Source organism: Trachymyrmex septentrionalis, unplaced genomic scaffold, assembly GCF_001594115.1.
Source record: "Trachymyrmex septentrionalis isolate Tsep2-gDNA-1 unplaced genomic scaffold, Tsep1.0 scaffold42, whole genome shotgun sequence".
Classification (NCBI taxonomy): Eukaryota; Metazoa; Arthropoda; class Insecta; order Hymenoptera; family Formicidae; genus Trachymyrmex; species Trachymyrmex septentrionalis.
Window position 1 is genome coordinate 343,962 of NW_017305590.1, and position 24,100 is coordinate 368,061.

The 24,100-nt window shown below is 29.6% G+C and overlaps 1 protein-coding gene across 1 annotated transcript in view; it reads left to right on the forward strand.

Moving 5' to 3' along the window:
* Positions 1-24,100, forward strand: part of LOC108751228 — a 94,536-nt gene that overhangs the window by 63,441 nt on the left and 6,995 nt on the right. Inside the window, 2 exon segments of the mRNA XM_018491302.1 lie at positions 8,409-8,716; positions 23,174-23,374. Of these exon segments, the coding sequence (XP_018346804.1) occupies positions 8,409-8,716; positions 23,174-23,374 (509 nt within the window).

Below are 24,100 nucleotides of genomic sequence, written 5' to 3' on the forward strand. Positions count from 1 at the left end.
GTTCTAGTGTTAAACACTGTATACTTATTATTTATAATTATTATATATAATTTGAAAGATAATATTTTATGCATTATATAAATATATTGTTTTGCAAAATAACATATATAAGCCGGGAATAATTCTTTTTTTTTTCAAGATTGTCTTAAATAATATTTTAAGATGTTAATTCGGTTTTGTTTGATTGTCTTATGACAGCTTAAGACTATATTTAAGCAAGTTTTAAATATAAGAACAAATTAATATCATTTATATAAGTTGCACCATTTATTCACTATTTATCGTCGAAACAAAATTGCTTCTGCTTTGCACATAGAGCTTTTAAACTGGTTATGAATAACGAATGAACATAGTAATTGCTGTGCTTTTCTAGCTTTTCAACGGCTCGAGACTTTATAGCAAGATTTGTTGAATGCGAGATATCGAGATAACAATGACTTACGACAGATGGATAAATGTACCATTCGCGCTGGCGCATAACGTAATACTGAATGCACAAGTAGTAAACGGTTGTAATAAACCTAAAAGAATAGACTAATTTACAGGCAAGATACACACAAAAATGATGGTATTTGTACATGGCAGTTTGTTAAACGCCGTACAATTTGACTGTACATTACTCTGCCTCACATTTGTGCCGTTTAAAATTGCAGTTAAAGTTTAATCTAGGAAATTACTAACAAGTGCATGTTTTAATTGCTCTGTGTTCTAAGCGAGTTGCACATTGCGAATTATTTGAACTTTAAATCGAGACAGCGCAGAATTACATTTTCCGCAAAGTTGTCCAGTTTTAATCCTACTGACGACAGGCTTATCGAGTTACGTACGGAATCACAAAAGATTTTAATAGTGTTTTCGACATTAACATCGTATTAATACAAAGCTGATCCTCTTTTGTGGAAAATAGTTTTCGTTAATAATAATTATATTAGAGAGAAATTACAATAGCGTTTTATTAATATTTAAATATGCACAATGTAATGATGCTAATATATTTATCACAGACAAAATTACACATATTACAGCATTACATTTTTCATTTTCTAGTTGAAACACATTGCTAGTTACCAGTCGACTTCTGATTAATTTTAACTGCAAATAAATGAAAATATGTCAATGTATCGCATAATCCAAATCGTTTAATCACCAACATGTGACGCGTGGTACTCAAATCGTCAAGCATTTAAGCCGAGCTTACACTTCGAAGGACTTATGTTTAAATAGAATTCTAGCGATCATGCGATGGATCACATGAGACCAAATTACGACGAGAGAACGCGGTACGACTTCACCGATCTATATATATTTCTTGTAAAGAACATCAACACGAATTATTATTGTAATTTATAATAGATATCTGTATACTATTGTTTCATAAAAAAAGAAACTACAAAACATCTGTGAATTTGCTTTTGTATCCTCTCACTTCATACATTTCCTTTCTTTTACACTTTCACGATAATGAGAAAAAGAGAAGCGTACACGAAAAGAATGACTTTGCTGAAATATTCAAAAATTTAGCGATCCGAAAATAATTTTGTTAAATCATCAAAATAATTATGTAGAATATTAAGCTTAATGATCAATACAAAAATTTGACATTCTAGCAACTAGCTTAAACGACTTACATAATTATTTTAAAGGTTTAATAAAATTATTTTTAAATTTGCATCTAAATTTTTAGATACTTAAAAATTATTCTTCCCTTGTATAGTCAACTAAAAAAATGTATATATGCAAGAAGCAAATTTATGAAAATAATATCATCAAATATGTATTAATGTCATTACGTATCTTATCAAGATTTACTATTTAATTGTACAAGCAAACTAAAAAGATGAAATTAGATATTACAAGATTAACTTTATGGGTAAAAAGCTATAAATCTATTTACACAAGAAGTTTTGCTCAAATATCTCAAAAATTTAGCTAAATACAGATCTAAATGATCGAAATTCCCATAAAATTATTTTGACAGCTCAACAAAGTTATTTTTAAATTTATATTTAGCTAAATTTTTAGATACGTCAGCAAAATCATTTTTTCCATGCCGTGATACCACGATTGAATACGAGAGAGTAGTAATTCAGGATAACAAACGAACCAATAATCTTTTTATATCTCTAGATCACGTATTTTGATCGATAGTTGTACGATAAAATACCTTGATTCTTTTCTTTATCGTGTTAACATATATGATTGTGTGAAGGGTAAACAGTGAACGCAACATAAATCCGTTAGCGAAGTACCATAAATCATAACGTTGTATTATGATTACGTGCGAGCATTATTCCGTAAGTGGTATATAACTCATTTGCTCTCAAACATATCACGAGCGCTCATAGATCTTTCGTGGTCCTCTACTAATGCGGCCTAGGTGTTGTTGGAGAAGCGCTCTAGACTGTTATCTGCGAAGTTTCAGGTATCTGCCGGTATGCAACGGATGGAATATCCGTGGATGAATCTTGTCAAAATTCCTTTCTCAAACATGTCAGGTGATAATAGGAGATTAAAATGGTATGACAGTCGATTTAGCTTTAAATTCTTTGAATTCATACTTACATGGATTCACATTTTTCACCGTCATATTCTTTTGTTGACTCCAAATTATTTTATTTAATCAGGAATATAATTCTATTTTGCTTTGTCAGATAACATCTGTGTAATAATTATATGATCATAAAATTGTGAAAAAGTCAATAAATATTATATTCAATTCCAATAAGAAAAGAAAAAGACTATTTTATTTACGTCTTGTAAAATTTTTATGTTGGTAAAATTACAAATCTTTTTTTTTTTACAAAGTTTTGTTGTAATTCTTACAAAGAGGTTTCGAGTTTCTAATTATAAACTTGGTAAAATAAAAACAATTAATTTGTTTTTGCGCATTGTGTATATTTCATAACTTCGGATGGGGCATATTACATAAATATCTCAAGTATCAATTTTAAAAAAAACTTATTGAAAAGTATTAAATTATGAATTATATTAATACATATAAAACAAATACCTATAAAATAAATATTAAAACTCAACAATAAAAATACAGAAGCATACATCAAGAAATTATCATTTATTTAATCAAAATATAATCCAATTTGCCTTTAATTGCAAAATATAAGCGTTTAGTAACAATAATAACAATGTTAATAGGTGAAAAAACAAATTAATGTATTAAATAAATTAAAATTGTAAATACAGCTGATTGTAATATGTTTACGTTTGACATGATTCGCAGAATCAAGATCGATTCCTGTTTTTTGTATGTATTTTTTGTTGCTTAGATATTTTAAGAAATCTTTTCTTTTTAACTAAACTTCTTGCATAGTTTACCTTCTCTCTTTTTCTCTACAACGTAAAAAGAAAAAAAGGAGAAAAATTAATTACAAAGAAGTTTAGTTAAAAAGAATAGGCCTATCTTTTCTTTGACATCACAATTAAATTGCTAATTTCTCACTTCTAATTTGAACAAATGCAATAATGATGACGCTTCGAGACACCAAGAAACGATAATAAATGCGACTACTAAATAGCATAATAGTATTATAGAAGCCTTCTTGGAGGACTCTTGAATGAAAACTACTGGCAATGGAAGTGTGTCATCTTAGTGAACAATCTTCAATCTACATCTCAGAGTAACAATCTTCTTAATGTAACAATCTTCAAATAACGACGTGATACATTAAATCGTAGCGTACTACCTTTGAAACTTTAGAAATGGCACGTTCAGTAACTCGTGTAGTTTAGGAGGAATTGCATCCTGTTACATGTCCGCAACAGAACTTTACGAGGCTATAAGCGTGTTAGACGATTAAACTGCCTTACTCGAGAAACAAACTATTTGAAAATATAAAACTCTTATCTATTTAAGATGACCAAAAGATGATATTTATTTTAAAATGATTGAATATTTTGATGTTTTGCTTTTAGTTTTTATTTAATGCACCAGATACTGGAAAATAATTTCTGTATTCATTTCTGTATGACTGCTTTAATATTCACTGACTGCATTTTTATTTTAATAAACGTTTCTAGGAGATAACTTTTCCTGAGATGTAAACATAAAGAAGCTTGCGTGATGATGGATAATGTTCCTCTTTGGCAATGGATTTAATAATTGAAAACATTGCTCTCTCTTTTTTTCTTTTTTTCTTCAGACAAATAATACAATTAATAAAATATCTTTGTTGGTAGCATGCATTTAAATTATATATTAAAATTAAATTATTCTAAATAAGATATATTTTATTAAGCTATAATATATTGTAGATAAGAGTTGAGAAAAAGTCTTATGATTTATAAGATAGAATAAGTTATTGTTACTCGGTTTAAGTTTTAGATTATCTTTATAGAAGTTATAAATGTAATAATGTCGAAGGAATGTTTTTGAAGAGAAATGAGGTGTAAAACAAAAATCGGTCATTGAATTTTAATTTCGGCGTGCATTAAAGCATAAATGTAGTATAAAATGATTATTAACATTCTGATATCGATTCCATTGTACACTTTATGTGAATCATTAACTAAATGTGTGAATTGTGCAATTTTTTGTTTCTCATATCTTGAATAGTAATAAAAGTAATAGATTATTATTAATAAAATAAATATATGTCAATATAACTCTTGATTTGTACATATAATATCTATATTATATGTGGACAAATATAATATTTCATATCGCACAAATATAAATATTTAAAATTAAATTTACACTTAACTTTAACATTAAATTAAATAAATATTAAAATTTATTTTAAACCCGAAATTATTTTTATATTAAATAAACCTACTACTTATTTTTGAAGTGTGTTGATATTGCCAAACAAATCCGTCAAATTTAACTGACAAATTGATCATTTTGTGGTATTTTTTAAAATAAATGTCTGCACACGATGCAAATTATAAGTAAAAAATTACTGTAAAAAAATCGGTACAGTTTTACGTGTTAATGAAGAATTTGTGGCGTCTCGAAGAGTGTACATTGCAAATCAACTTTACAGAATACACTTTAGAGCTTGCATCTCATTTATGATGAGCGTTATTTAATGTATTATAAAGGGAGGTGTAACATCGTTACTCCGTTAGAAGTTTGTTAGCATAGAATAAAGGTGTAATAAGTAACGTTACAAAGCGAATGTTAGCGTTAACAAGTTATAAAAGATACAGTGTGTCTTAAAGCATTGTATTTTCTTTCGCTATAAAATATTTGGAGGAGAAAAAAATTATAAGAGACCATGACTCCTCCAGAGAGAAAGTTATTTAAAACTCCTCCTTATGTTCAAAAATATGATTTAATTAGAATTTTAATAGTTTTCATTGTTTCACTGCTTCAATGCATATTAATTCGTTTTTGAAGTTAGCAATAATAAAAAAATTTGTTTGCTTTATGAAAAAAATGCGATAAATTGCAAACACACTATAAGAATTTTATTATTATCAACAGAAACTTTTACTATGAAATTGCGCTTAATCTGGAAGAGAGCTGTCCGGCGCGTACTTTATGCGCGATCGGTATTTTCACTTCCCCATTCTCTGCCTCATTCCTGCAAGTCTTGTAGGAGAGGGTCTGACGCATTCCGAGATAGTGCGAATCGATAAGAAGTCACCCACCGCCTCGGATACAAATACACGATCTTTTCTACATTGAATGTAACTGTGCAGAGAAAATTGCTCGATATTCGCAATTCTGATTTCGTTACTTGTGCCAGTTCTTACAAACAAAATTATGAATTTTCACAAATTAGGATTTCTTTTATAAATTAAAAAAAAATTCCTAAGGATTAAAAATCTTTTACTGAGAAAAATAGTATAATTGAAAATGGACAAATAGAAAATTTTCCAGTAAATTTAACAAACTCTACTTAAGATATCCGGAATTCTGATTGATTTAATCAGAATTTTTTAGTTTATCCATTTTCAACCAAACCATTTTCCTCAGTGTTGGATTAACATGTGATGTATTGTTTAAGCTGAATATTTTGTCTACGGTCAGACTAAACGCCGAGCTGTATCACTGCAACTATGGAATGCCAATAAAAAACGATAATGTTCTTTCGATGAAACAATGAATTGCGGATTCAAAGCAATTGAGGCATTCCTGCATCATAGCGATAAGATTTTGTAATGCCGCAAAAAAGGATTATTTTTGCTAAAATGTTGATAAATATTTTGAAGCCCAGACAATATACTTGAGTTAAAATTAAGACATAATCTAGGTTCTCAACCTTGCTTTAAAAAGTTATAAGCCGTAAAACCGTAAGAAATTGACTGCAATCACAGTCGAATATGAAAAAAATAATCGACTGTGATTGGTCAATTTCTTACAGCTTTATGGCTTACAGCCATAAAAACATCTTTAAAACATTTTGGACATATCGTACTGCCTAGGCAGTTTTTAAAATTTGGATCAAAGTTCTCCTGACTGAAAAAGTTACCTTACTTTACAAAAAATTAAAAAACCCGATTGAAAGATATTATGAAATCTTAATACGTTTTTCTTTGAATAGTATTAAAAAAACATTTACTTATAGTAAATAAATATTATCCAATGAAGGAAAAGATAGTTTAATCAAATAATTGTATGTTTACATTTAGTAAATATCTATTTTAAACTATTCAAACAAACAGTTATTAAAATTTAGTATTTTTAAAAAGCATATAGCGGTGTTTTAATCTCCAAAGATTGTTTATAAATTGCTACAGCGTTGTTTCATTTTTGAATATGAATATGAATGTACATTACGTAACAATTATAAGATAAGAAAGAAATTCTACCTAATTATTTAATGTTTTATCCTGAAAACTGTTCCTTTTCTTGTGATGCACATCCATTTAAATCAATGCATTAAAGATACTCTATTGATTCTTCTTGGATGCTTCACGGATTCAGAAAGTAGAGATCATAAATTTTCACAAAATGAATTCCGTTGGAGACGTATTCGAGTATGCCAATATCCATTATATTTGCCCAGCGAGATTCCGTCCAACGAGAATTGGGATTGAAATTTGTCGCGCAACAAGTAGTTAACGTTTTAGCAATTATCGCGCCAAGTCGAATCTGATAAAGCATCACGCGGTAAATATGAATAAAGTTTGATGGTAGAAATTTCATATTAGAAGCTTTTTGCATCATCGAGTTCAGTATTATGCTTTGCGAAACTTTCGATCAGTTTGCATTATTTCTGACAGTTGCTTTCGTTTGTGCTCTTGCCAAGTTGCTTACGGTCATGCATAGAATCCTTCATTCTGAATATTTACTAGCAGAACTATTAACGTAACATTTACTTGATAATTACACAGCAATTTCGCAAGTTTTAACGGCGAAATAATATATATAATACAAATACTTATGCGCTGATCAAAATGTGCTTCAATTAATCCTTTTGTCAATACATAAGTATATTAAATTTTTAATAGTAAACATTTTTATATTTATAATATGTGTGAACTTTGTTATGATGCTTCAAATTGCCTTTAAATGACAAAGATCAATTTTATACAAACTTTAAATCGTTTTCAGTTTTATATTTTTATTAAAAACGTGGAACACCGTATTGAAAAACCAATTATGCATTGACAGAAAGATTAATTAAAAACTATTACCTTTTTGGTTACACAGATAAAAAAGCGAATTCAAAGCTGAATTTCCGATACCACATAATATCTGTACATAAAATACTTATTCAATTATTTCCCAGCAAACACAAAGTTACATATAACGTGCCTATTAGTTGTAATTTCCTATTCAATAATATAATTGTAATACTTGTGTTATATTAGAATTATGTTATTGAGTAGGAAATTACAACTAACAGGTACATGTAACTTTGTGTTTGCTGGAATTGTCATGAATGTATATAGAATTTCAGCCAGAAAAAGGTAAAAATTTATCTTCACACATAAAACTTATTAAAATATTTATACGGTTTTCGAAAATTTTTATACGAATAACTCAAGTATTAGACAATAAACGACATTATTAGACATTAAGCAATAAATTTAATTTTTCATCGTAAAAATTATTTTCATAATTTAATTATTTTGTCTTAAAATTTAGGGAGGGAACAAGCAACACTCTTCTCTTGTGTGTCCTCCTTGAAGAAACATTTACATATCTTGTGTTTATCAGTCAGCCTTGTGTTTATCAGTCAATTTTAGATTAGATCTTGAGATCGATTCTATATCAATTATCTTTTCTTTTTCTTTCCTCGGAAACTGTCCTTGTAAAATAGACTGTAAAACACTTTGGTGCAGAAAGATTAATCAAGATTAATCACTAACATGACCAGATTCGTGAAAGCAATACGTTATGTTACGAGCAATCGTGCTTGGCCTTTTTTTCACAAGTTCAGACTACGAAGCCCGACCTGAAGGGTTAAGGACAATTTGTCATTCTGTTCCCCGATAAGATCGTAATCATGTTCCTATACCTCCGGGTGACGTGTATTGCATGCCCGGGCTAAACAGCTGCCTAATAACATCGATCATCGCGGACGTCGAAGAATTGGTTTGCGTCGCGAGCATGGGGATTTATTCATCGTTCAGCGAAATCGGGCATCTGTCATGGAAATTCTCGACGAAAACGGCAAAGGACATAAATGCCGTGAAAATTGTGGAGCGGCACGAATGCTCCACCGGGGAATTTGACGTTCTTCTGTTGGAACTGGCTTACGACAGATTGTTTAGCCTTCTTTGGATCAGCAGGGTGGAGTGTGAGGTGGCCTCGTATTTGCATAAGTTTATTGGAAATATAGAACAACGTGCAAGGACTCCGTCGTTCATGTAAAGTATGCGATTTGCAGCCGTCACGCGAGAGGCAAAAGGCATCGCAGTCTAGCAGATTGTTCTGTGTAAACAAGTATTGACAAATTGAAAATTTTGTCTCTCAAACAAAACCAGACCCGAAAAGAATCCTAATTTTTTTCAGCGGTTTTGCAGATATTACTAGTATCACATGTTCAATTGAAAATTTTTATTTTGTTGTAAATTAAATTAATTTAGATATTCATGCAATAATATGACTAATGTAGTTAATGTATTTATTAATGCAACAATTATTATAATATGATATACACATAGATTAATATTTGATAAAATTAATACAGAATTAATACGATTATATATAAAATAATTTAATATAATATATTAATATAATATTATACATTTATTACATTAAATATTATATATTTACACTAAGAAGCTCTTTATATCTTTATACGAAATATAAGCAAAAATTTTGCTTTCCTTTCAAACAGGGATTTTTAAAACTTTTAGTCAAAAATTTTTCAAAAGTTTTAAAATTATATATATGATCGTGTAGAAGTAATTTATAAAAAATTTAGAACTTTCCTTTCACAAATAACGTTTTGCGCTTCAAAAAGGCTAAGACACTTCATGTTTAACAGAATTTGACAAGTATTGGCGTGAATTAATATGTGATATAAATATTTCTATCGGATTTCCATTCGCAAGATCCATTTGTCTGCGTACTCTTTGCTTGAATTCATTGACAAATATCCTTTCGCGGCGGATTCCGTTGAAGCGTGCGACTATGGCGGAGAAAGACTAAACCGCATATGTCACGCGATATAACTTGTATGAAAGCGCTTGGGAACTCTTCCCGTAACCATTTCACAAAACTTACAAACAGGTTACGTCGATGGATGAAAGTCACGATACTTGTATATCCGATGGAAAGTACGACGGAAGATGTACGGAAGTCCCGGAACTGTCACCGTTTTCTTTCATCATGGAATGCCTTTGCAATCTGAAATCGAGTTTTGCTCAATCGCGACGCTCCGATCGAATGGCAGCTTTTTCCACGGCTTTTGCTCCGCAAATCTCAAAACTAATCCTTATCGATCCTAAAAGACTTAGTGGAAACGCGCCAATGGATTTGCAACAGAAGAGGTACCATCGACAGAAATACTTCGTGGGGATATTTAAATTATTAGTTTGCTAAAAGATTGAGACAGCAAACGGAAATCTACTATACAGGTCTCTCTCAGTTTATTTATTTAAAAGTTAACCGTTATGTCGCGAGTGATCCGATTATATGTATACTGATTGGCTTTGGTAGCTCGTCTAAACTATGCCATGTTGATAATATTGATAACATATTGATCTAAGCATGAGTCAAATTTCCGGATACATCCGCGAGTATATCGGGAAGTTACTTGACTGTACTCCTAACTGAACTCGCGTCGTAGCGATATCGATTTTGAATTTTAGGCAAACACTGTCTTACAGCTGATGAACTCAAAGTCTATTGTCGACAAATCAGAAGAGACGATAGTTGAACAAACTTAAACGGAACTCCACGATAAAATGCGATAGATTATGGGAACAGGATGTATCTAAATTTTATTTACAAGGAAGCACAATCAAGTATTTCCTTCCGATTTTATACCCGATTTTGTATCCAATAAGCTTTGAATATGTTAAAATATAGATAGAAATAAAAATGTACGTATTTTTTATAAGTACTCCATTACATGTTTATGATTTTAAAAAAATTGTATCCACTGAAAAACTCTCATCTATACATTTAATATTATATTTCGTAAAAAAAATTTTATTCTCAACTTCTATTATCAACTTAAAAAGTAGTTATAATCGTACTTGATCATCTATTCTCTTGTCATTCGCGGTTAGTTCTCTTTTTTTTTTAATAAAGTGCAAAAAAGAGTTTACAAAATAACAATTAATAATAATTAAATAAACAAAATACAATTATACAATAAAAAAAAAATAATTAAATAAATTTTTTTTTGATTGTATAACAATTAAATACGACTATGCGTTGCAATTTTTTGGAAAATAAGCGCTTTTCCATTCGTTTCATCTGTTTATAAATAGTGTAATCGCAGCGCAATATGCGACTGCACGTAACAACACATGGACTATGCAATAAATTTCAATGATAAATTTCTGACGGAAAGAATTTTTAGATTGTGCCCGGTTATCTTTGCTTTCCGAGCTGCTATATTTTTCTGGGTGTAATGTAACGAACTTCAAAATGGTGTGAATGCACATTGTGCACACAGTGTAAACCGTTTGAGAATGTTATTTTCTATTTTTCTAATTTTAGTCGCATCATAATATTTGGAAGTGCAAACAATGAGAAATTCTGAAAAGGATTTTAAAAAGAGAATCCTAAAAATATTCTCTCTTTCTCTCCGTCTATCTATTTATCTATCTATCTATCTGTTTATCTATCTTATCAGATTTTTAACCGTTTTATTCCTAAAAAAATTCTGTCTTTTTCTCCTATCTATTTATCTATCTATCTATCTGTTTATCTGTCTTATCAGATTTTTTTTAACCGTTTTATTTCTAACAATATTTCGAAACGTTTGTTCCGGATCAACATGTCGAATAAATGAAAAAATGTATTGCAGCGTGTAATTGTAGCGTAACGTGGAACACACTACCGCAAATCGTGAAAAACTTTAGTGATAAAATTACGAAGGACGAAGAGAGAAGGCAAGGGAAATTTTCGAATTTCGTTTAGTCGGATTTGTGTTGGAAAACGTAAAAACAGAGCATATCCCGCGAACGCTTGCAATCGTGCCACGAGTGATAAATGCGAATCGAACGTGGCGAGTCGAGAAGAATAAATTAATTTCCGCCAAGTGGATAGGTATTAGTCGCGCGGTTGAATGCATCGGCTGCAATGCCGCGACGCTGATGATCCCTTTCACTGCGGGCACTCGAAAGACGATATTTACGAGAAAAGGTAATGGACCGTGATGAGCGGAAACGATCGGCGTGGATGCGCCATAAAAACTGCGATCTGGAAAAGCGCTACGATAGAATTACAAATTATTAGAATTACGAGCTGCTGGTAATAGGATGGCGAGAGAGGGGAAAATGGAGCTTTTTCATTAAAAGCTAAAATATACATCGTGTACACTGAAATGAAAAAGAGTAGAATTGGCGATCGGATACGCGGAATGCGTTTAATTATTGTAACACGGGAGTAAATGTAGTGGAATAAAAGCTGGCGATGTCGTAAGCCGCGATCTTGATAGCGTCGATTCAATTTCACGTTAAATTATATTCTTGTGGGACGCGCCTTTTATCGTATAGAGTAGAAGATTGGGTATCATGAGTATCTTAAAAAGAAACATTTGATATTTCTTAAGAAAACATTTTGATACTTCTCCCATATTGAAGAATAAAATATCTTATTTCTATTATTTAGTAGATTTGTTTTATATATGTTGGTATTGAAATTGATTATTTTAATCCAAATATTGAAATGATGGGAGGTGCTTTTAATACCTAGTGCTCTCACATTAATTTTTAAATACGATAATATAGGTATCTATGTAGGTAATATGAGCACAGGAAATTATCTGAATGATATTATGTAGAAAGATCGTGTCATCGATTTTGACGTGTGCAGTTCCTTTGGCACCTTAAAAATAAAATTATCAGGTACTTATCATACAATATAGATACTTATTCGTCTATTCACGTAACATCCAAATCTGTTCATAGTATGTATCCAAATATATACTTTATAATAAAAATAACTCTTTCTTAACTGTTAAAATGTTTAATTTTTTTCAATTGGAATTCTATGTTGTTAGATTAAAATAATAATTAAAATAACCAAAATCAACATATCTTCCAATTTGTAAAGATTGACATTAGACTTATAAACATGCTTATAATAGACGATGCATCCCATTAAAAAAAAAACTTTTATCTTACAAATCAATAATGATCTCGATCGGAAGTTTGTAATTAGGACCAGCTCAATATTGTTTATTTTATAACATATAAAATAAGATATTCTAACTCAATGTAGATTAAGAACTTTATGAAATTTAGGGAAAAATATAAGAAACAAAAATAATGATAAATATATTTATTTAATTCGATAAATTTCCGAAATAAAAATAAATATAGTTTAAACTCAGCAACATATTAAGATGTTGCGTTAGATGCATTTTTTCACAGCAAATAGTATTACTGGTACCATCCATTGCTGAAATCTAAATACTCATATTATCTAAAGTACTCATAATACTCAATTCTACATAGCCTTGTTAACATAAATCAATTTAACAACTATTTAAGCCACGCCGTTTTCCATTTCTTATTTTTGAAACGTGAAAAGAAATTTTGGTGACACGCACTTTCGAATAAATTAAAGCAAGGCGAAGGAATGTCACTTCAGTTGGAAAACAGACAGAAAGACAGAAAGCATCAGGTAGAGAGCTTTCGTAAAGTGAAGATGTGCACAACTTTGCAAACTCTTCAGCAGACATGAAAGTGGCAAGTTTGCCCGATTAGCATCTAACGGTCTTTGATCTCCGTCGTACTGAACACTTGTGCTATTGATTAATCAATGTCTGTGCCTCCCGCAGATCCGCTGTCGACACAGATTCCCGTGGCTTCTCTTTTTAATACTTCCGTTCTAAGCGCGCCAATTCCTGCACACCGAAACTTTCTATATCGATCAAATTTCGAGTGGTTCGCGAACTTTATTGAAAACCACATGGACGAAGGGGATATCGATATCCATACCGCGAGAGAAATCTATATATAAAAATGTATTGTGATTGCAAGCATTAATTAAATAAAATAAAATAAAATAAATATTGTTTGTAGCTCCAAACATAAATTCAACAGAAAAATTGTTATAAAAGTCTGTGCGGTTGTTGGTGCACAAATAATATATTTACTAACAAGGGAAAGAATTCAAATGTCACTCTCCAATTTTGATGAGCTTTTATATATGTTGTTTTGTAAACAAAAGTAAGGGATACATAATTTTTTAATGTCTTATCGTACTTTTAAGGGGTAAAACACTGCTTTAAAAAATCGGTTTTTTTCTTTCAAAACGAATATCGACAAAACCGTAAAAGATAGAAAAAAATGTTTGGAGTAAAAGTTGAATAGTTTTAGGAATATTAATAATTATAATTTTTTTAAAATTGTTTAAATTTTTATTTTTTATAAATAAAAATGTTTTTATTTAAATAACATTTTTTAAATTATTATCGTAAAGTCTTAAAACTGTTAAAACTTATTTTTGTGAAATTATTTAACTTTTATTTCAAACATTTTTTCTATCTGTCGTAGTTTCGATGATATTTGCTTCAAAAGAAAAAAACCGATTTTTTTCTAAAAGATGTTTCATCCCTTTAAAGTGAGATAGATTATTAAAAAATACGTTTCCTTTATTTTTGTCCACAAAATGACATTAAAAGTTCATCAAAATTAGAGAAGAACTTGGGTTTCTTCATAAGACTGCAGAAGATTTAAATCCGGAGTTAAAATGTTTCTAGACGACTTTGTTCATTATGTACGTTTCTTAATATATTGTTTTAATTGTTTGTAAATTGCACTCTTTTGCCTTATATATGTAAATATATTGTTTGTGCACTAATAGTCGCGAATGCCTTTAAAGACATTTTTCTAATATCGCATTAATTAAATTAATTAAATTATTCATCTTTCATTAATGACGAACGAAGAGAAAAGAGAGAGATAGAAGTTTTCTATCTCACGTAAAATAATTTTCTCATTATACACGGCGAATTAGTGGATGAACGAAGATGAAGTTGGTTTTCCTGTAGCTGATTCAGCAAAAATTTTATTAAATTTTTCTTTTATATAATTTTCTCCGTTTCACAGTTTTCTCAATTCCATAATTTTCGATATTACATGTACACATAAGCGTGATCGCTATTAAATCGTATATATTTTGAAATCTTTTCATAAAAATTCTAGCCAATTGGATAAAACGTGTCGACAACTCAATCAAATAAAGTTTTCAATAAGCGTGTTTCCAAGCTCGCATCTCCAATGCGACAGACAGGGATGAAATTCTGTCAAGTTAGGCAGAGGTATATATTGGCCAAAAACAGTATAACTTAAACGTATTGTAAAGAATTGCAAGATAGCAATCATTTATACTATATTTACTATCGTAGATTTTATTATACACGTAGTTTTAATATTTCATTTAATTTATATTTGTGATTTTGGGTCGGCCTTGGTGAGACATCCCAAATTTTCGGCATTTTACTTAAGAATCACTTTTAACGCTTTATATAATTATTTTGATCCAAAAAGAGTGTAATATCGAGACGCGATAAAACGCAAAATATGCGAAAAAAGTCGGAAATATGAATTGAAAGGCGCGAAGATACTCGAAAATGTCACGTGAATTCCGTTTATGAATAAATAGTAAGTCCGAACATTGTTCATAATATATTAAATACTTAATCCGATCGATTGTTAATACGCGAGCTAGTGCGTATAATATTAATGAGAGCGAATAATATTAATTTCGTTATCTCTTAAATAAATGTTGTAGCGGATTATATTATATAAGAAGCGTTGGTCATTAAATCAGTGTATTCCTTGAAATTCCAAGTGTTACCACAAAAAAATTAAAGCAGTAAACACTTGGTGCTGCTAGATCGCAAAAGAAAAACTATAAAAACAATTTATAATCTTGTTTCCAAGTTAAAAATATTTTCGTGTCTAATTAATTTTCATTACAAATTGAGTTAACCTAGTTGATTCTATTCAGATGTTTACTATTAATTTAAGTTAAAATGTTTACTGTTAACTAAAGATGGAATATGTGTAGATACTGCACTAGTTTAGTTTGTAACGAAAATGAAATACGAAAACATCTATAACAGAAACAAGACAATAAATAATTAAATAAACTTCTTGTGTTTATTTTATATCCTGAATTAATTCCTGTAATTATGCTCACACATATATTATGAAACGCTTTACACATCAGTTAATTATTATAAATTAATTTAGATCATCAAAATGTAATCCAATGATTAAATTAATAGCAATGATACATTCATGAAGTACTTAAAAGATCTGAAATATTTTAATTAAGAATAACATTTTTTTCTCTACAAAAATTTTTTACTTTTAAATAAGAAAAACTTTTTATCTTGGTAATAAATTTTTTTCTAGATATAATTTTATAATTAATGTAATTTAATTATAATAAAAAAAGGAATTATCCAAAAACAGTATATATTTATTCTTTAGAATAATGACAATTCCTGTATGATAAAAATGATTTCTCTGAATATAGCTGCCTGAATCACAAACAAAGAATTAAAAAAAAATCCGCTGCTACTGTTAGGTTCTCTCTCTTTTTATTTTCTCTTTCTGTATTTTCAATTTTATTAAGTCACATTAATGCTTAATAAATATATGTAAAATACAAAAAGTGTAGAAGGACAAATCAACTTTTCGTTAGATTTTTCCTTCCTTTACAAATGTTTCAACTTAATTAAGAATCTACTCAGTAGAAATTAAAAATTTATTTAATTTTTTATCTCGGAGTTTTCCGAGATTGAATGTTAGAAATATTAATAAATGACAATTATTGTATTTTTATTTAATTTCGAATGATCTATCCTGGTTTGCAGTTTATGTATACTTCTAGTTTTACGCTTTATATATATTAAAGAATATAATTTAGTCCTATGCGAATATACAACTATTATTGACCATATCACCAATATTCTATTTAATCATGCATATTTGCGCGTCGAATATTTACATCAATGACATACAATATTGCACGCAATGACTAACCAGCGTTATAAGCACAACGTTACGAAAACAAACCCTAATGAAACATCATTTGCAAATATTATTCATAACAATTTAGATCAAGTGATTGAAGTGTAAAGCATTAATGAAAATTAGAAGTTCTGAACTATATAACGCGAGGTAAGAGATAAATAATGAGACAATAATTATAAATAATATAAATAATGTGCGTGTGTGTGTGTGTGTGTAAAATAAGAATATTTTAATTTATCATAAATAATAAAATATAAATAATAAAAAACGAAAAATAAAATGAGAAAGCAAAAAAATTTTCAGAAAATAATCAACAATATGTTTTCCCATGGGTGCTTCCCATTTTATCTGTCAGTGTTCCGCCATTTTTTTTTCACTCTCGGGACGAAACATCGTGTTATCCTAGCGGGAACGTGGATGGAAGGATTTTCCTGAAATGCTGTCAATGCACCATGATGAATCGACTGCTACCTGTCGATTACATGTCGAATTATCGTGTCGATTGCATGCATCCAATGATAACCTATGGCATTCGGAGGACCAAAAGATACTACATACATGGAAATCGAAGAGAGCCAAATGACTTCAACCAAGAATTTGTTTTTCATTTGTAAATAATAGACAAACTTTGTCGGGTTTTTTTTTTACTAAATATACATTCTTTTAAGAGTATAAATATTATTATAATGCAATTTTTTAAACAATTTTAAATTAGTTATGTTTTAATATATTCATTTATATACATTTGGAAATAAAAATGTATTATAATATTTAAATATTTTACACTTCGAATTTTCTGCACGTGACAGAGAGACGTGAGAATTAAAGGAGATACTCGTGAAAGGAAGATTTCAATTTAGCAGCGATTTCCGGCGGAACTTCATTACAACGTAATCAAACGGGTAAGGCTTAAAACTCCAATACCATGCAATCGTTCAATCATACTCATATCGGTCGACTTAACCGACGCAGATAGATGATTTCACTATACGTCTGCACACTCAACCGGAAACATGGCGGATTAAGATATCCTTCAACGTTAACTCTAGCGTGCAAAATCTAATTAATTCCAAGTAGCGCCAAGCTATTTGCCTCAGGGATGTCTACGGCCGTCGCTCGACCAATGATTAATTAATGCTGTTAACGCGCCGCTCCAAATGATACGAAACCATAGACAATAGAAATTAATTGGTATTTGAGCAATCGGCTCTTGATATATTGTGCGCTTTGTATACTGTATAAGTATAAAGTTATAGTATAAAGTATAGTATAAAGTTTATTTATGTATCATTTTTAACGACAAATATTTACGACGTAATTTGTTATTACAATCGATGATTTACGACATCCATAAAGCATAAGAAATAATATATTTTTAATGTTACAATAAAAACTTATAATTATCAATTTTTTTACTTTATTATTTTTAAAAATGTAATTTTTTTCTTTAAAGACTTTTTAGCTTTTTTTTTATAACATTATATTATATTATATTTCACTTTTTTGTTACTTATTATTTTTTTCATATATATTAATTTTTTCTTTCTTTTATATTTATTACGTATTTCTTTTTATATAATCTCTTGTTTTCTTTATACGTTCTTTGACACAGCTTGCCCTAGAAACAAAAATTAATGAATTTATCTTCCTATTTATTTCTATCATAATTCATAACGGAATAATGTGATAGAGACGCGCAAGCTTATGGCGCATTAATATGACGCGCATTAATATAGCGCGTTAATATGACGCGCAAAAATCCGAAATCATACGGCAAAAGCGAACAGTTTTAATCAAATTTTTGTCTCGATCATGTCCATAGACATAAGTGAGAGATCACATCTCAGCAAGACCATATCGTCGCGGCAAGAAATCGTTGAAGTTACTTGTAGAAACTGCGTTTTCCGCGGAGGAAAATCGTGGACTGAGAGTTCACCAAGTGTAATCGTAATGAAGGATCACGCAAAGAAGCGATATTAATGTTGAGCAACGAGGAGAAAGCAGATCTGAGATCTATATATAAAATCATAAAAAGAAATCGAGGTATTTTCTTCTTCTCTCCTTCTCCTCCTCCTCCTTTTTCTCCCTACATCTTCTCGCTTGGCGGAACAACCATCTGTCGGAGACGTCCGCGAGAGTATCGACTAATGGCATACGAGGAAGTGAACGAAAAGCTCTGAGAATGACGACCCTTCGGCATTCACACAGTCCCAGGAATTCGCCGCCTTCCTCTCTAAATCCGGCCGGATTTCGATAAATTATTCGCTCTGTCCTCCGGATCTCTCTGCTCGGATCCGACTTTACGCACCGCGGATTTTCGCCTCTCACATCGTACTCCCGAGTGAGGCAATTTGGTAAAGGATCGTCTGGATAGTAAATGAAAATGAGAGCAATTGATATCGGGAGGTACCGTGAGCTTTTTTATACACAGCATCCGTCATGCGGTTTTTAATCACGCATTTTTCAATCAATTTGAAATTGACATTTTTTTTCCGATAAATACATTGAAATATCCATGGTTCTTGGATCAAAAGTACTCGAGAGTAATTTACAAGCAAATTCGATGTGATTTACCGCTCGTGATATTATATCTACAATTCTATTATTAATCTTAATTATACATTATTCAATTTTATTGTTAAATAAGCTTCGAAGTTCAACATTAATAAACGTTCAGTATTGCGGAAATTGCATTTAATCGAAAAAGCTTTGTGAATAGTTCATCGTGCAGTACGTTTATTCGATGATGTACTAATAAATTTCAAACGTTTATTTATTACCGGATACGCAAGAATACGATAAAATTGCAATGATCATACATTTAAACTCAGAGATATTATTTAATGAAATGCAACTTGACGAAAATGCTTGCAGCCCATTTCAGAAATTACGTAACTACTGCGATACTCTTCAATTAAATTAATATTCACTTAGCGAACGCATTAATGCAAATGTCTATCGTCTCGTATAATTTTGACTTCGAGCCCAACATGTAGTTTCAAACATTTTACACACGCAAAACTGTATGCGTGTGCACTCGTATTGATCGCATTTTAGATAAAGCTACATCCACATCGATCGATCATTATCTATGTTATATTTAAAAAAAACTATAAAAGCAATATAGTAATATTAGAATTTAATAGAATTACATTAATATTTTTCAATTAACAGCATATATAATTTTTAGATTAACATATTGTTTTAAAAATTTTATAGAGAACAATGTTAAATATAATTTACACAAGTATTCTTTTATTGGTATATCTTTGCAATGATTTTTTTATTAAATTTAATTGTATTTAAATCTCAATTTAATTTAAATTTAATCTAATTACATTGAAATGAGTTATCAATTTGACTTAAATAAATTAAATAAAATTAAATAAATGTATATTTAATATTTAAATAAGTGAATTCACCTGAATTTACTTGAATTCTAATATTATAAATTGATATAGTTATAAATAAAGATTGCATAAATATAGAGTATAAAGGTTTTGAAAACCTCCGATATCCTTGGACAAGCAAAATGATATCCGTATGTTACAAGCTAACAATATACTATCCGTTTCGAGGTGTGTACTACCTAAAGGTAAGCCGACACATATGAAGATATAGGATGTAACTCAGTATGGGCGAGACAACTTCTCCACATGCTCAACATGTCATATATCACGATTAACTTGACTTAATGCTCCAGCGATGCGCCCAGTGTGAACATAAGGTAATGTTATTCACTACGACGATATTAGTCTAGGAATTAGCCAAAATCATATGGTTAATTAAACTATATTCAGTTTTGAAAAAGCAAGTAAAAAAACTAAACTTTTCGTGAGACGTAATGCATCAAGCAGTATTATATAATTTCAGTGAGATTAATTTAAGAAAATATCTTAAAAGACATCTACAATGTAATTATTAATTAATTATATTATTTATATGAATTATACGTATTATATATAATTAGAAATTAAATTTGGCGAGTAATTTATAAAACTGTATTTTCAAAAATTAGTACATAAATATTATTAAGCATCAAGCTTTGAACAAAAATAGAATTATTTCTCTTAATTGTTTAATAAGATGTATCAATATTAGATATATACTTTACTTTATATCATAAAAAATGTGTAAATTTGAATCTTAAATTCTGAATTTTAATCCGCGCGCCCGCGCGCGCGGCTGTATATAAATTATTTTAATCCAATCAATAATCATACATGTAAAAAAAATTTTTTAGTTATTATAAAAATATATAAAAATAAAGATTCTAAATTTATTCCATTAAATATCTAAGTAACATTATTTAATTACGTGCAATATAAATAATGTCCCAAACCATAAATAATTAATAAAAATAATTATTAACTGTGTTAATTAATCAAATTCGATTTAATTAAAAATTCACTGCAAAAGTCCCAGTATATAATTATAAATTTTCTTCCAGTACATAATTTATGGATATTTAATATATTATGTAAATTTCTCTAAAAATAATTATGATATATATGAGATATATTATAAATTGTTATTAAAAATTATAGCGTACTGTTACCTGATGAAAAAGTTGTTAATTAATACATATATAGATTAATTAATATCTCCAGAAATAAATTTGAATGCAATGGCTTTTGACTATCTGTCTATGTAACAGTTATGTCCAAATGCAAATATATATACCATATGGCTGTATTTTACTGAGGCTGAAAATAGGTAAACATGTACTACTGCAATCGCGTTTGAACGAACAAACACAGCTGTTGTCTATAACATATACATAAAACAAATATAACTCGATACACACAAAAATTAATGATCATGATAGTTCAGAAAGAAATTTTCCAATTCTTCCTAATTATGAAAAAATTAATATAAAAACGCATCCGATTTCATAGATGCAATTAATTAGATAAAAAAAATGAAACAAAAATTTCAAAATTTGTAAGTATATACTGAAACTTTAGTACTGAATTTTAGTTAAATTAAATTTTAATTAATTATTTATAGTTTATAAGTCTCCTAGTTGTCTTTTTACCCATACTTAAATTAATTAAGTAATATTATTATCAGAAATTTCATGGTATAAATTGCGAATTTTAGTTTTCATGTTTTTATAATAAGCAGCAGAGAATATTTAAATAATTATGGAATCAATAATCGGATGAAAATGCAAAATTTAAAGTAATTTTTACTGTACTGATTCAAATTCAGACATTCTTTTTATAACATAAAAGTACAATCTTATATTTAATTTCATAATTTTAGTACTGCGAAATATTAATGCAATTAACATATTAAATTTTTAGTTCACATTATAATAATTACGTGGACGTTTCAAAATAAAAAAAAAACGAAACAATGATTTTCCTAATTCTTAAAAATTTAATTTAGTTATATCTTGATTTAAATCCATTTTTTAATTGATCAGTTTTGATCGGTGTCGCAATAAAGTATTTTCAGATTACAAACGCTATCTGCACAATATAAGAGGAGACATATAATTAAAGTGAAAAGTGTTACAGCAATGTTGCAATCTACCGCGTGTTAAATTTCAAATGTAGACAACAAGAATGTATTTGTGGCGGAACGTTTCACGGCGAAACTGAAATATATGTGCAATGAAAATGTACATTTCGCGTTCCATCTTCAAAGTTCGTATCGTCTCATGATTGCTGAAAACAATTTGAATTTATAATGCGGAGCCTATCTTACGACGAATCGCGAAGTGCATCATTTTGATATCAACTTTTTCACGAGACAAGGACTTGCTTTCGCCGTGAAGATTTATGCGAGGATTTCTACGCGGAATAATTTGCGATTTTACTATGCGCGAGAGGTGCACTGATGACGTCCGACGACGTGAGACAAAGATGGAGATCCTGGAAGCTATTGAGATAGTAAGCCAGCTCTTAATTAAATGAAATCAAATTAAATGAAATCAGAATTATCGAGTCAAAAGATATGAAAAAAATTAAAAGATTAAAATCTAAACGGATTAAAATAAAGATCCAAGTAATCTTCAAAGATAAGTTTTATAAATGCCAAAATTAACTCTTTCAGAGAAATTGAACGCTATAAATACGTCACGTTCCTGAGTCAGAAAAAGATATATATATTTACAGACATTATAGTTTTAGGACTCTCAAATTTAAGAAGAGAGATTCAAAGTTTCCGGAATATAAAATTTAAAAACCCAGAGATCCGGTATTGTGCGTTTTCAAAAACTGGAAGTTTCACGTACTTAAAGTCTGCAAGTTTTAAAAATTCATAAGTTTCAAGGAAATTTAAAGAGTACAAAACTTGCATAAAATCTAGCGAATATTAACTTAGAAACAAGTTTAGTGACCTTCTTATACGTAGGTAGTTCAGTAACCTACTTAAAATATGATTCTTTAATTTTCTATTTTCTGATTTCAATCTTCAATATTAAAAAGTACCTTCAATTATCGATTAATTCTTGGTTTAAGCTTTATAGTCTGTAGACAAATGCACAATTGGAATGTCTGCGCGAAATAAATAAAATAGCATAATAAAATAAACATGAAGAAACCATATAACTATGTATTTTGAAAATTTTCAGAAACACTACGCCTTGTACTTCAAACGAAGTGGTGTAGCCATTTGCGATGCAATGTTTCGTGTAAAAGTTGAAATATATTACATACATAGCGCCGTGTATCTTGCGCTTTATCCTCAAAGACCGCATCATCCCCCAGTCGCTGAAAACAATTTAGATTTGCAATGCAAAGTAGTAATAAGTCCCGGCTGGTCCCCCCGCAGTGTACGATTCGCGAACTGCACAATTTTAACTTCTACTTTTTAACCAGACGAAGAAAATTTATTTACTCCGGCTAGGAAATTTATGAGCCAGCGGCCGTGTTGTCTCCGCGAAGCATATTCTAAAATTATTTTACGACAGCAAAAATAAGTAAGGCGCGTAAATATGTAGATCAGGTGTAAGGTGTTCTTGCGACGACACAAAATTTTTACGATTGACTGACTTATTTAAATGAGTCTTGCTTCTATAATAACTATTTAACACTTTCACCTTATGAATAATGCTTTAATTCCTTTAGACATTTATATAGGAGATTTCTCATTTAATTCGTTTTTGTATTAATTGTCTATACATTAATAAATTAATATACTAATTTTTTTTAAAAAGATTTGCAAACGCGAATTTACATTATAATTTATATCAAATTTACAGTTTTACTATCAAATCGAATTATTAATTTTAAATGTAATGTTAATTTAAAGATTCATTATCCCCTTATTAATTATAAATAAAAATTAAATATAAATATAATCGCATTTAAGAACAAGCAATTGAGATCTTTTTCTTAACAGATAACAGCCAGAGGTGCTAAATTAAATAAAGAAACCTTTTGCGCGAAAAGGGTCACGACGGAATGAAGGCAGGACAGTGAAATTACTTCCAAACCTTTATTCGTACAGAGCTGTCGGCGTACATTAGAAATATCCAAGGTTTGTCACCGTTTTTCGA